The 13,131-nt window shown below is 33.2% G+C and overlaps 1 protein-coding gene across 2 annotated transcripts; it reads left to right on the top strand.

Annotated features, from left to right (window-relative positions):
* The first annotated feature begins 5,571 nt into the window (after nt 1–5,571).
* LOC111299311 (homeobox-leucine zipper protein ATHB-8-like) lies at nt 5,572–12,524 on the top strand. Of its 2 annotated transcripts, XR_016329768.1 has the most exons (20): nt 5,648–6,132; nt 6,258–6,480; nt 6,680–6,839; nt 7,097–7,197; nt 7,323–7,413; nt 8,059–8,154; nt 8,256–8,369; nt 8,469–8,552; nt 8,647–8,802; nt 8,891–8,965; nt 9,153–9,259; nt 9,355–9,547; nt 10,104–10,289; nt 10,389–10,469; nt 10,586–10,720; nt 10,820–11,145; nt 11,264–11,363; nt 11,574–11,723; nt 11,971–12,238; nt 12,392–12,524. XR_016329768.1 is itself a non-coding variant. In XM_022894424.2 (19 exons), the coding sequence occupies exons 2-19, from the start codon at nt 6,263–6,265 to the stop codon at nt 12,115–12,117; spliced, it is 2,520 nt and encodes an 839-aa protein (XP_022750159.2). In that variant the 5' UTR covers nt 5,572–6,132; nt 6,258–6,262; the 3' UTR covers nt 12,118–12,331. The 2 variants fall into 2 exon arrangements, 1 of the variants encoding a protein (XP_022750159.2); XM_022894424.2 differs by lacking the exon at nt 12,392–12,524 and having other exon boundaries at nt 5,572–6,132; nt 11,971–12,331.
* The last annotated feature ends 607 nt before the right edge of the window (nt 12,525–13,131 follow it).

The raw sequence follows: 13,131 nt of genomic DNA, 5'->3' as shown, positions 1-13,131 counted from the left end.
GGCTTGGACTGTTACATGGGCTTCTTTCTTGCTCTTGGGCCTAATCTCCATCGTTGTTTGCAGCTGCTCTTGCCCTTTTTCTATTTTATTGGTGAGAGAAAGAAGTGAGAGGTGAGACTGATATTACTTAGTAGTTAGTACTCACTAATCATCGGATTAGACCGTTAATCAACTTCACTAATCACGGATTGGCCCTACTAACTTTCATCTCCTAAAGTGCCTTGGCCGAATATTCTGCTTTTTATTTGAAAAAAATAATACTAAAAAGAATAAAATTAGAGAAAAAGAAACACGAAAGGTAATGACAGCAGCAAATCATTATGAGGATATGGGCCAAGAGTGGGCCCAATCCTCTATTTCCGAGCCATTGAGTGGACCCACACCATTTCCCTGTCGGCCCACGCTCAGGCCGTCCCACACTCCGACTCTCACTTTTTTCACTCCCCCATTTACTTGTGCTTGGCGTGCCTTCCCTGAGGCTGGCTAGCTGGCTAGCCTGCCTCATCTTTGATTTTTTTCTTTTTTCTTTTTTTAATGGGTCTGATGGCATTTCTTGTTCACAAAGTTTAAAACTACTATTATTAGTACCATAAAAAAATTGTATAAATTTTGATTGGAATCTGCTTAGTTGTGTGACTCACATGATGGCAAAATCCATTTAACCCATTTTTAATTCACCCAAATATATAATGATATATACAAGTTAGAGGAAGGGCAAATCCTCTAACTTTGTCGCTTGTATCTGAGTTTTGTTTTACTATAATTGTTGTTGAATGTACAAATTTCAATCCATTGTGGTTATTAAAATATGATCACATTTTCTTTTTAATTTGTGTTTTAGATAAAAGTTTAGCAGACTGTCAAAAAAGTCCGTCACGTTGACGGAACACAAAAGTCACGCTTCCCAACCGCAAGAGAATGTCTTTTATTTTTCTTTTGGCTCCCAATTCTGACACGCCGAAAGATCGCGACACGCATACTATTTTTAGTGGTCCCCTTTCCCCCACTTACCCATGTTCTCCTTTTCCTTCCATACACCTTATTGGTCCCCCAAATTTTTTTTTAACATCCCTGGAAAAAAATTTACTCATGCCAAACAATTTGAATTTGGGTTTCTTTAATAGATTAAACTCTTTTTTTTTTTTTAATTTATAAAGCATGTTGTTTTTTTATTTGGTACAAAGCTTATGTTGTTTTGTTTCATATAAAGTGACAAAAGATTAATGGGATTTAATTCTAACAAATCAAATACCTTAAAAGTTTTTATTTTTATTAACAACTTGTGAAAACATTTATAAATGTTTTCTAAAATTTAAAATGAATGGTCTTGTCCAACATGATTTTAACTTCTTGCTTATAGCAACATAAAAAAAAAAAAAAAAGGATTTTTTTCACCTTTATTAGTAAATTAATGTTTGAGCTTTATACAACATTGTATAAAGTGAAGTTTATAAAGTTAAAAAAGTCACATCTTTAGTTAAAAGGTTAAAATTCCAAAATTAGAAAGGTAAAAAGAGAGGATAAAATATATAACAAAGAAATTCAATGCAATAGCTTTTTACTGCAAATCCAACAAATTTTCAAATCATATAAGAGCAAGTTAATATCCAAATAAATCATCAAATTTTATTCAAAAATATAGGCAAACATCTAATCTTTTATTACAAAAAAATTAAAGTTATGAATTTTTATTTTATTGTAATTATATTTATACAATCTTAAAATAAATAAATAACATTCAATAAAACAAAATTTTTAACATAACATTCTTTTAATATATGTTATTTAGTTTATTCAAATAAATTTAAATAAATATTTTTATAAATTAAATTATCTAACTAAAAAAATTTAATGAAAATTAAATATTTTATAATGTCAATTTTTTAATTATAATAAAATAAAAATATATAACCTCAATTTCATGTAAGATTATAAATTTATTTTTAAATAAAATTCAAATTTTTATTTGATATTATTAAAAAAAAATACTACCAAGCAATATGACAAATGCTCACTGCGCGTAAATGTGCTCGCGTTCCAAAGCGCGTGAGGTAAAACCATATGATCTCTTTAAGGTAAAAAATTGGGCAAGAAATAAAAATTATGGTACACCTAGCGGCTGCTAAGGAGCACGTTAAAAAGCGAAGGGTGTCTTCACGCGTGCGGGGGCCACAGAATGGTCCCCCACTTGTGGACCACACACCCGGGATATGGTCTGCTGGCGTCAACCTCACTTTACAATCACTTGTGGGACACCTGTCAAACTTTAGCTCGTTTCCCCAAAATTCCAAAAAAGAAATAAAAGAATTTAAAAATTTTAGCGCAATCTTCTTAGTGGCATCGTTTTCAATGGAACAACGGCGAGTGGCGGGGTATGTTGGCACTTTTACCAGCTCCACTTCTTTTTTTATTTTCTTTTTTAACAGCCGTTGTCATATTGCAAAAAATAGATTAAAACATTAAAATAATTGTCACTAAACAATTAACGCCGGAAACTAATTTAATATTAACGAATTTTACTATAATTATAACTTATTTATTTAATTAATGAAATATAAATATTATTTTTAATATTTATTAAGTTTGATATATGAATATAAATGACCAAAAATCTAATTTATTTTCAAATTATTCATTAAAAGTTTTGTTTGTTTATATTTTCAAATATAAATGAATCAAATAAATTTATTTTATTCATGATATTTTTATTTAATTACCAACAGGATTAATTGAATTAATTAAGTTTGAATACTTCATTTATAAGATTTAAGTTCAAATTTTACTACGAGCAATTACACTTGTGATGGATTTGTATATTCAGTATAAGTCTTATAGAAGACCTTTAGTCTACTTTATTCCTAAAATAATAAAGCCTTCCCTTACCTTAAATTTTTATGTAAAAAAAATGTTCGTTTAATTAACAAACCTTCAACGTTATTCGTAATAATTTATTAAGTTTATTAAACAAAAACATATGAATAAAAACTAAATATATGTATCAATGATTCATCAAAAGTTTTATTCATTTACGTCTCTATATACGATACTATAAAATCATTTTTTTTACATAAAAGTTCATAATTTGAGGATAAGATAAGATATTATTGGTGCTAATATTCAAATCTTAAATATTTTAAATGTTATATTTTATAAGTGATTACATGAATCAATTGAGTTAAATTTCAATTCATAAAATCATTTTTTTTTTGTGGTGTTAAGACATGGTAAACTAATAATGGGTCATTAAAGTTTTTCTTATATAATTATGAAAAAATTACTAGCGTATGAAAATTAAGATTAATTAAATTAATAATAAAAGATTACAAAAGTAAAGACGCATAACGGATTAAAGTCTAATTAAGGGTGCGGGTATTAGAAGAATCAAACACCACTTCACTTGGTCTGCCATTATATTGCTTGGTTTTTAACCAATTGCTTGAAGCATTGGAAGGCTGATATTGAGGGAGGAGAGGCGAGAGGAAGGGGTTTTGAAATAATGGTGATTGTTGAGATGACCTTCATTGACTTGGCAAATTTTTTCTTAAGTGACATTCACTCCGTTAATTTCTCTGAGAAAGAGATGGATTGTACCCCATTAAAAGGTGTATTCCTTTGTCAAAGTCTAAGTTTTGGCAAAGTACGCCAACTTGTTTTTACTTGGAAACATTTTGTCTAAAATTCTACACCCTTTACTTCTGTTGCTCAGGCATAATTATTCCCTCGTATGATCATTTTTCATTTCTATTTTTAAGTTTGGAAACATGATAGTAATAATAATAATTTTTATTTAAAATTATAATATTTGGATTTGATTATCAACGATGGTTTTGAGGATAATCAATCAGTGATGACTTAAAATTTTTTTCCGGATATTTATTTATAATATATATGAAATATTATCATAAACTTATTAATTTTGTTGACGGAAATGATATTCAAAAACAAATTTTAAAAGTATCCAAAAAAAATTTTCTGTTAATTATTTTATTTTTTAATTTTTGAGGGTGCCCGTGGACATCTTACTTCAAACAATAGATTCGTCCCTGCAACCACAATATATCAAATGTAAAGTTTCAATGATGGGATTTAATTTATTTTCTAAAACCCTTTGAGACATAATTTAGTTCAAGCATTTTAAGTAAAATGACAAAGAAGAAAAATACCCATACTTAGCTTCTAGTTGGAGTCTATGGTATGCTATTTATGAATAGGAACACAATAGACTTGGTCTTTCCATATTTAAACATTAATAAAGTCATCTACCACAAATTAGGAACATATAATGGTTTTTTACCAACTATTAAGAGTTCATTCATCGTTTCAATGCATAGGGAGAACATTTCAACATTTTCATCGTGTATATCATTTTATTTATTAAATTTTTAAAAATTCAATCATAAAATTATTTTGATGTATAGGAAGAATATTTTAACATTTTCACAGCATCGTATATATTATTATTTTTTATTGAACTTTTAAAAATTCAATCATAAAATTATTGTAGTTACGTACTGATAAAAATCTCTATGATCTGACTATAAGATTATTAAGGAATTTATGAATAGAAATGATTGAATTATTATAATTCTTCTTGTCCTATTGTTGACTAAGCCCTTCCTCGTGCTAGCTAGTAAACTATGCCAATTAAAACCAAGCAACTTGGTTGAAAGCTTGGAAACAATTAAAACTAGCCTAAACATTTACCCTTGTAATAGTAGTAGATATTAATTTTCCTTTGTTATTTTCCTCTTTATTTTTTGGCACTTACCTATAATTTTATATAATACTATTAGCTAGAAGATCAAATGATGAATGAAATATGTTTAATACTCCACCCTCCCCTTTTTAAGCATTTTTCTTTGATTTTCATGCATATTAAAAAAATAAGTTTTGATTTTTATTTATTTAATATTATAAATTCAAAATTTTTATAATATTGATATATATATTTTTTTATTGTCAAAAAGTTAAAAAAAAATTATAAGATATTTAAAAATGAAATACAAAGATTTCGTTATAAAACATTCAAAAAAGTATATTTAAAATGAAAAGGAAGGAGTATAAATTATATTGTCGAAAGAAAAAGATTGAGGCATAAATTTCTTATGGGGAAATCACGTCCATAATTTTTGTTCTCTTTATTCACACAATCCATGCATCATTCCTTTTTGTATATGGTTTTTATATCTTTATTTTTTTAAACCCTCACGTTATTTCATAATTATTTTTATCATAATATCAACATATTTTAAAACAAAATTTAATTTGAATTTTTTTTATCTATATTAATCTCAGATATGATATAATCTTGGAAAGTAAATAAAGATTTGATGAATGAAATGTTAAATTTATAACCGTGAGAAAGTAGACGATTTGTTTTATTTAATTCCTTATTGAAGTAAAACTTTCTAAGCATGCATGTAGTAGGGAAACATGGAGGGCAATTCCGTCCAAGAGGAAGATGTTGAAGACACGCGCTGAAACTGAGAGTGTTGATCCTGTTAGGTCCATCCTCGAATATACTACAGTTAATGCATATTTTACACAAAGTGGGCTTCTAGGCTTTGAAATAGGGAAAGGATAACCAAAGACAGCAAACGAGAGTGCAAAAGAAAATAAAGCAGTAGTGTTATTAGTTACTTCTGATGTGAAAAGAAAAACAAAATCTGATATTCTTCTGTCTGGTATTAAGGGATCTCTGTTCTTCGTTTTCAAGCATTTTCCTTTTAACACCGTAACACCCTCACCTTTCCCTAACAGGCCAATCCCAATATCAATTCAACCCCTCTCTCTCTCTTTCCTTATTTGAAAAAACCATCTTCATATCATATATAATACCACAGCCAGACAGAGAGAGAGAGAGTAAGTTGGTTTGTTCTTCATCATCATCGTCAAAAATAACAAACACAGTTGTTTCTGATATTTTGAACATGTTCCAGTGGTTTCGCCAAGGAAAGATCTTTCTTCATTTCTAGACAGTAACCGCAGCAAAAAAACACAAACCTAAAGTACCCAAAGCAAAGCGTTTGCCAAAGAAGGAGACAAGTTTTGTTCTTTTTGAGAATTTGAATGGGATTTTGAGGTCTCGCCGGTGATCCGTTTGTTTTTTCAAAGTTCTCCCAAGAGAGAACGGTACATATAATTAATCTTCATTAGTTCTTTTTACTATATGTTTTCACGTATGCTTTTGAAACGAATGCTTTGAATGTTTTTTTATTGAAAATTATTGTTGTTGGTTTTGATGGGATCATATATAGACGTGATGATGGCGGTGACCTCATCCTACAAAGAAGGGAACAAGATAGCAATGGATAACGGCAAGTATGTGAGGTACACGCCCGAGCAAGTCGAAGCTTTAGAGCGCCTCTACCATGAGTGTCCTAAGCCTAGCTCCATGCGTCGCCAACAGCTCATTCGTGAGTGCCCCATTCTCTCCAACATCGAGCCCAAACAGATCAAAGTTTGGTTCCAAAATCGCAGGTACATTTATATAATATCCAAGCTTTGATATATATATATATATATTTCATCTTAGCTTCAAACAAATATTAATTCAGTCAGAAAGAACTCCAGACTTCTAATATATTACAATTTACAACTAACTTCTTTTTTTTTTTTTTTTAATAATTTTATGTGGTGGCTGACTTTGGGATTTTTAAATTATGTTTCATTGTCACAGATGTAGAGAAAAACAACGGAAAGAGGCATCACGCCTCCAAGCTGTGAACAGGAAGTTGACAGCTATGAATAAACTGCTAATGGAGGAGAATGATAGGTTACAAAAGCAAGTTTCACAGCTTGTTTATGAAAACAGCTATTTCCGCCAACAGACTCAAAATGTAAGAACTTGATCTTCCCTCTGATGTTTCATGATATCTTACAAAAGAAGAAAAGATTTTACAATCAAATCATTAAGCTCATCTTAATTCTAATTAATGAAGTTTTTCAATCTATCCTTAATGCATAAGATAACAATCCTTTACATAATTTGAACCGGTTTCTTTTACTGTTGTACATATATAATATAATTTTATTTGGATTATTAGTATTATTGATATTATGGAAATTGGGGTTAATTGCACTGGTTGTGTTGCAGACGACCCTAGCTACCACAGATACAAGCTGTGAATCAGTGGTGACAAGTGGTCAACACCATTTGACTCCTCAGCATCCTCCAAGGGATGCCAGCCCTGCAGGGTTAGTGGGAATTTTTGCTGTTTCACTCCCATTGTTGTGTCCCTTTCTTTCTTCGTTTCTCTATAAAATTAAACCTTTGGTTGTTGCTGTATGCTTATGCGCCTTGTGCTTTGTATGCTTTCCAGACTTTTGTCCATTGCAGAGGAAACTTTCACAGAGTTTCTCTCAAAGGCCACTGGAACTGCTGTCGAGTGGGTCCAAATGCCTGGGATGAAGGTTACTGCTCTCTCTCCCTCTCTCTCTTGTGTCGTTATTCTTTTATTCTTTACTACTCACTATTAAACTATACTCCATTATTAATCTTTGTCATTGTCGAGAATATCTATAATAAAATACAAAATCTTGCTAATCTCCTAAGCAACATCCAAACGAACAAACCCATATTTGTTATGCAATATCCAGGACAAGCCCACTATCCCACTTTCTCTAATATAGTTAATAGTATTTTTCTGTTTCCCATATTTTTTAAAACTTTTTATTTTTAATCAATTCTTATAATTTCAGGAAAACATAATGGTTTCAAAAGATCTGTTCTGGAAAACTTTTTTTATCTGTGGATTGTTAACAATTGATTAATTGATACTAATAAAGGCGAAAATGTGAACCCATAATAAGTAGGTAATAGCATGCTGTTTTTGTCTTGAAACATCATCCAGAAAGATCTTGCCTTGGTTACTCCAAACATGCCTTTGTCTTAATATGAAATTCTTAAACCTTTTTTTTTCCTCTATAGAGAAAAACATAATTTGATGAATTAAATAGTAATCCTATTAGTGTCTTTGAAACTTGCTGTTTTCTTGAATGGTAGTCCTGAATGCCTGCCATTTTTACATGCTACTAATATCATTTTTATCTATGCAGCCTGGTCCGGATTCCATTGGAATCGTTGCTATTTCTCATGGTTGCACTGGAGTGGCAGCACGTGCATTCGGACTTGTGGGATTAGCTCCTACAAGAGTAAGTTCATTTTTGCTTTCGGGTGAGAGGACATTTCTTGGTTCAAATTTGTTGAAGAATTGACTGATTTTTTTATTTATTTTATTTATTTATTTCTATAGGTCGCTGAAATCCTTAAAGATCGGCCTTCATGGTTCCGTGATTGCCGAGCTGTGGATGTTATAAACGTGTTGTCCACTGGAAATGGTGGGACCATTGAACTGCTTTATATGCAAGTAGGCCACCATTTTTTCCTTTTAATTTGCAACTAAGGTTTGGAATTAATGGTGCAATTGCTTATGGTAAAAGTTTAAAATTTGGTTGCCTTCTTTTAGCTCTATGCGCCAACAACATTGGCACCAGCTCGTGACTTCTGGTTGCTGCGCTACACGTCTGTTTTGGAGGATGGTAGTCTTGTGGTAAGTTAATCAAGGAGTATTTGCTATTCCTTTGCCTTAATGTTGTCAGAAAGTTTTTGTTGTCTGATTGTTATAGTTTTGATATGCTGTTTAGGTATGTGAAAGATCCCTTAACAACACTCAGAATGGTCCCAGTATGCCGCCAGCTGCAAATTTTGTGAGAGCAGAATTGCTGCCCAGTGGTTATCTGATTAGACCTTGTGAAGGCGGTGGATCCATCATTCACATAGTTGATCACATAGATTTGGAGGTATGTAAATCACCCTTTTTCCCTCGTGAGACATCGACCTTTTGCTGCATGAGGCAACAGCTTCATTTTTTTTCTTGCTTATATGTAGCCTAGGAGTGTTCCTGAAGTGTTGCGCCCCCTTTACGAGTCCTCAACTTTACTTGCTCAGAAGACAACAATGGCGGTAAGACTACTCTTTGCATCTATCTATACTTTGAGTTATTATATCTTACTGCTTTTCCAAAAATTTGTCTCATGGTAGATATAAGTTTATGCGAAGAATAATGCACAGAACAATAGTTAGGTGGCTAAACCAAGACAATTATTTGTCTCATGGTAGATATAAGTTTATAACCTTGGCATTTGTGCAGGCTTTGCGCCATTTGAGGCAGATTTCTCAAGAAATATCTCAGCCAAATGTAACTGGTTGGGGGAGAAGACCTGCAGCTCTACGTGCACTTAGTCAGAAATTGAGCAGGTATGTTCATTTATTAACTCTTTACAATTTGCAATGTATGTGCAGTAGTAGTTCGATCCTTGATATATAACAATCTGACATATTCTATTGTCTAGGGGATTTAATGAGGCTGTTAATGGATTTACCGATGAAGGATGGTCTATGTTGGAAAGTGATGGTGTTGATGATGTTACCCTCCTTGTGAACTCATCTCCTGGCAAGATGATGGGCATAGATCTTGCTTATAGTAATGGATTTCCTTCAATGGGCAATGCAGTTCTATGTGCCAAAGCATCCATGTTATTGCAGGTCAGTTTCTAAATGTGTGACAAGTATGTCAATTACAGCGGAAGATCCAGAGATACGAAACCAAAATAAAACTGTTTTTTTCTTCACAATGTTGTGATCACAGGGCTTCAAGATTAGATCATGGATATACCAATTCCATGGTATAATGACCATTCAATTCTTTTTTCCTGGTCGATCGATGATTTGAAAATTTCTCAACATCCAGAAAGAAATTTTAGAGGAAAAGAATTAGTGGTTAGGAAAGGATGAAACATACTCATGGAAATCTTGGCTCTTAGTTGGGTGAGGTGCACTGAAAATGGATTAAGGCTGATGGGGTTCTTTAGTTTAGAGGACTCGCTGAACAGATAAAATTGTTGCAGATATAGCAGTTAAAATGAGAATAGCATAACAGGCCTTGGCTCTTTAGAATCTACTTATATGAAAAGCTCTTGCAGTATTTAAAAACCCTCCAGAACTGAAACAGTCCACCTTATAGCTTTTTCAGCATCTTCGACCATTAATCTTGTCAAACATGTTTCATTTTTATGAGCTTCTGCTTTCATTCTATTTGTAGAATGTGCCTCCAGCAATACTTCTCAGATTCTTGCGCGAACATCGATCAGAGTGGGCAGACAGTGGTATTGATGCTTACTCTGCTGCTGCTGTCAAAGCTGGTCCCCGTAACTTGCCAGTGTCTCGAGGTGGAAGTTTTGGGGGTCAGGTCATTCTTCCTCTAGCTCACACAATTGAGCATGAAGAGGTAAGTAATTTGATGCCGAATTTTGGCACTTACAATATAATCCTTGGCATCAATTGCCATAAAAGTGTCCTAAAAGTTGCTATCACTTTTTTGTTGTAGTTTATGGAGGTCATCAAGCTCGAAAATATGAGCCACTATCGGGAGGACATGATCATGCCAGGTGATATATTCCTCTTGCAGGTACTTAAGTTTTCACCAAGAATCCCTCGATGTTTAGTTCTCATTCTTGCATCAAATAATTATAATCTCTTTAGTTTCCTCATTGATTTATGTTTTTCCTTGTATGAATCTCTCAGCTTTGCAGTGGAGTTGATGAGAATGCAGTTGGCACCTGTGCTGAACTTATCTTTGCCCCCATTGATGCCTCATTCTCTGACGATGCACCTATTATTCCTTCTGGTTTCCGCATCATCCCCCTTGATTCTGGAATGGTAAGTGTTTATCATGTATGATATGATCTAATTTTGCTTTTTTTTTTTTGGTGTTTTAATTTTTATTTTAGCTAGTAATTGAATTTAAATCTAATGTAGGATGCATCCACTCCAAATCGTACGCTTGACCTTGCCTCTACTCTTGAAGTTGGAGCTACCGGAAACATAGCAACTGCTGATAATTCTGGTCGTTGTGGGAGCACAAAATCTGTGATGACAATAGCATTCCAATTTTTGTATGAGATCCACCTTCAAGAAAATGTGGCAACCATGGCTCGACAGTATGTGCGAAGTATTATTGCCTCTGTTCAAAGGGTGGCATTGGCACTCTCTCCCTCCCGCTTTGGCTCTCATGCTGGTTTACTGACACCTCCTGGTACTCCTGAAGCACAGACGCTTGCTCGTTGGATTTGTCAGAGCTATAGGTGTGTCAGGGAAAAACCATTTTATGCATTTTTATCACATTTTCCATAATTATGGACCTAATTCTTAGTTGTCAATATTTTATGTTAACCAACATTTTTGGATTGTTTCTCTTTACAGGTGCTATCTGGGGGTAGAGCTGCTCAAACATGAAGGAAATGAATCCATTCTGAAAATGCTTTGGCATCACACAAATGCAGTTCTGTGCAGCTCTTTGAAGGTATTTTGTAGCTTTTTCTCCAAATCAATGATCCTGTTTTCGGATCAAGTTATATCTATGTTAGTAACATATGACACTTTTCACCGTTTTCTAGCTGCTTATATGCTTCAGTTACTTAGATTGTTGATTCTCGTTTGTTAGCTTTTATTTCCCCTTCCCTTTTACTGTTTTTTTATTATCTCATCTTTCCATTTGTGCTACACCTTGTAGGCACTACCAGTTTTTACATTTGCCAATCAAGCAGGACTTGACATGCTTGAAACAACCTTGGTAGCACTTCAGGACATAAGTTTGGAGAAAATTTTTGATGAAAATGGACGAAAGGCCCTATTTGCAGAGTTTCCCCAAGTAATGCAGCAGGTATAATATTCGGTTAAATGAATGTCATATTGGCTTATAAAAAAAAAAGTTCAAATCTTCATGGCCATGAATATTACACATCTATTAATTAACTTATTATTCGGTCTTACTACCATAGTATATAGGTGATATAACACTAGTGGTGATTTACTTCTTACATTAAGGAACCTATGATAATTGCAAATTTATAGTAAAGTGAGTCCATTAGCTTATATCGGTCTCAAACCTCTCTGTTTTGCTGGAGCAGGGTTTTATGTGTCTTCAAGGTGGTATCTGCTTGTCGAGCATGGGAAGGCCAGTCTCCTATGAGAGAGCAGTTGCTTGGAAAGTGGTAAATGATGAAGAAAATGCTCATTGTATCTGCTTCATGTTCATCAACTGGTCTTTTCTATGAAATTTCGAAAGAGAAGATAGGATATAGATATGAACTAGATTAGAAGAAGCGTCCTTTTCATTTTTAGTTTTGAGAAACTTTCAAGTGATATGATACTGTTACAAGGTCGCTGAACCAAATGGTATGTGGGGCCTCGATCTTGGTTACCCAATTCTTTGTATTTGCTTCATATGCTTAATTGATTGATCACTGTCGTTACCCTCTTTTATTTTTATTTTTTTTCTGTTTTCTTGCTTTCCCTACCGGCTCATGGTTGAATGTGGATTCCTAGCAGTTGACTCTGAGTTCCCTCTTCAATAATGCCTCAGCAGCTACATCTATTGAACTGTTGCAGACGAAGTCCAGGGCCTATGACAGTACTGCAACTCTTTGGTTCTGCTAAGACACATCGATGATCAATCCCTACTAGGAATCCCATGATGAAGACCCAATAAACTCCTAAATGATCATAGGAGTTTCATCACCTGATATCAAAACAATGCAAGTATTGACATATATTTTATTTTCCCTGTGGAAAATGCTTTTCAAAAGAACAAGAAGTTGAGCATCTAACATGGAATCTGGACATAGATCTCATGATATTATCTTTTTTTATATACCTTAAATGGCAAATGTGCCAGTCAAATCTGCAATAGCTGATAAACAAAAGCTTCTTGAAGTGTGTAATCAGATAAGATATTTATCAGCCCCACCGTGAGAAGCTGTCCAGCAACTTCTATTGATTCTTTTGCTTCAGATTCAATACTGAGCATCCCCCTTTATTCTTTGGAGGAGCACCATGTTGTACAATTGGAGGACAAGAAAATGTCATCCCCCCAATTCATAATAATGTGCTTTGCTAAAGACTTCCACTAAAAAATATATATATAATACTATGATTATCAAAAGTTCCATATCCTTCCATGTTTATTGACCAATTCACATATTTTGATCTTTTCCACAAAGACAGAAAACTGATGCCAGTCCTATCATCTGTAAATTTGAATCATTGGTCTAAATTTCCTTCACATCTTG

The sequence above is a fragment of the Durio zibethinus genome, chromosome 18 (genome assembly GCF_047325235.1).
Source record: "Durio zibethinus cultivar Kanyao isolate XHJ-2024 chromosome 18, ASM4732523v1, whole genome shotgun sequence".
NCBI lineage: Eukaryota > Viridiplantae > Streptophyta > Magnoliopsida > Malvales > Malvaceae > Durio > Durio zibethinus.
This window is presented reverse-complemented; position numbering and strand designations above follow the sequence as displayed.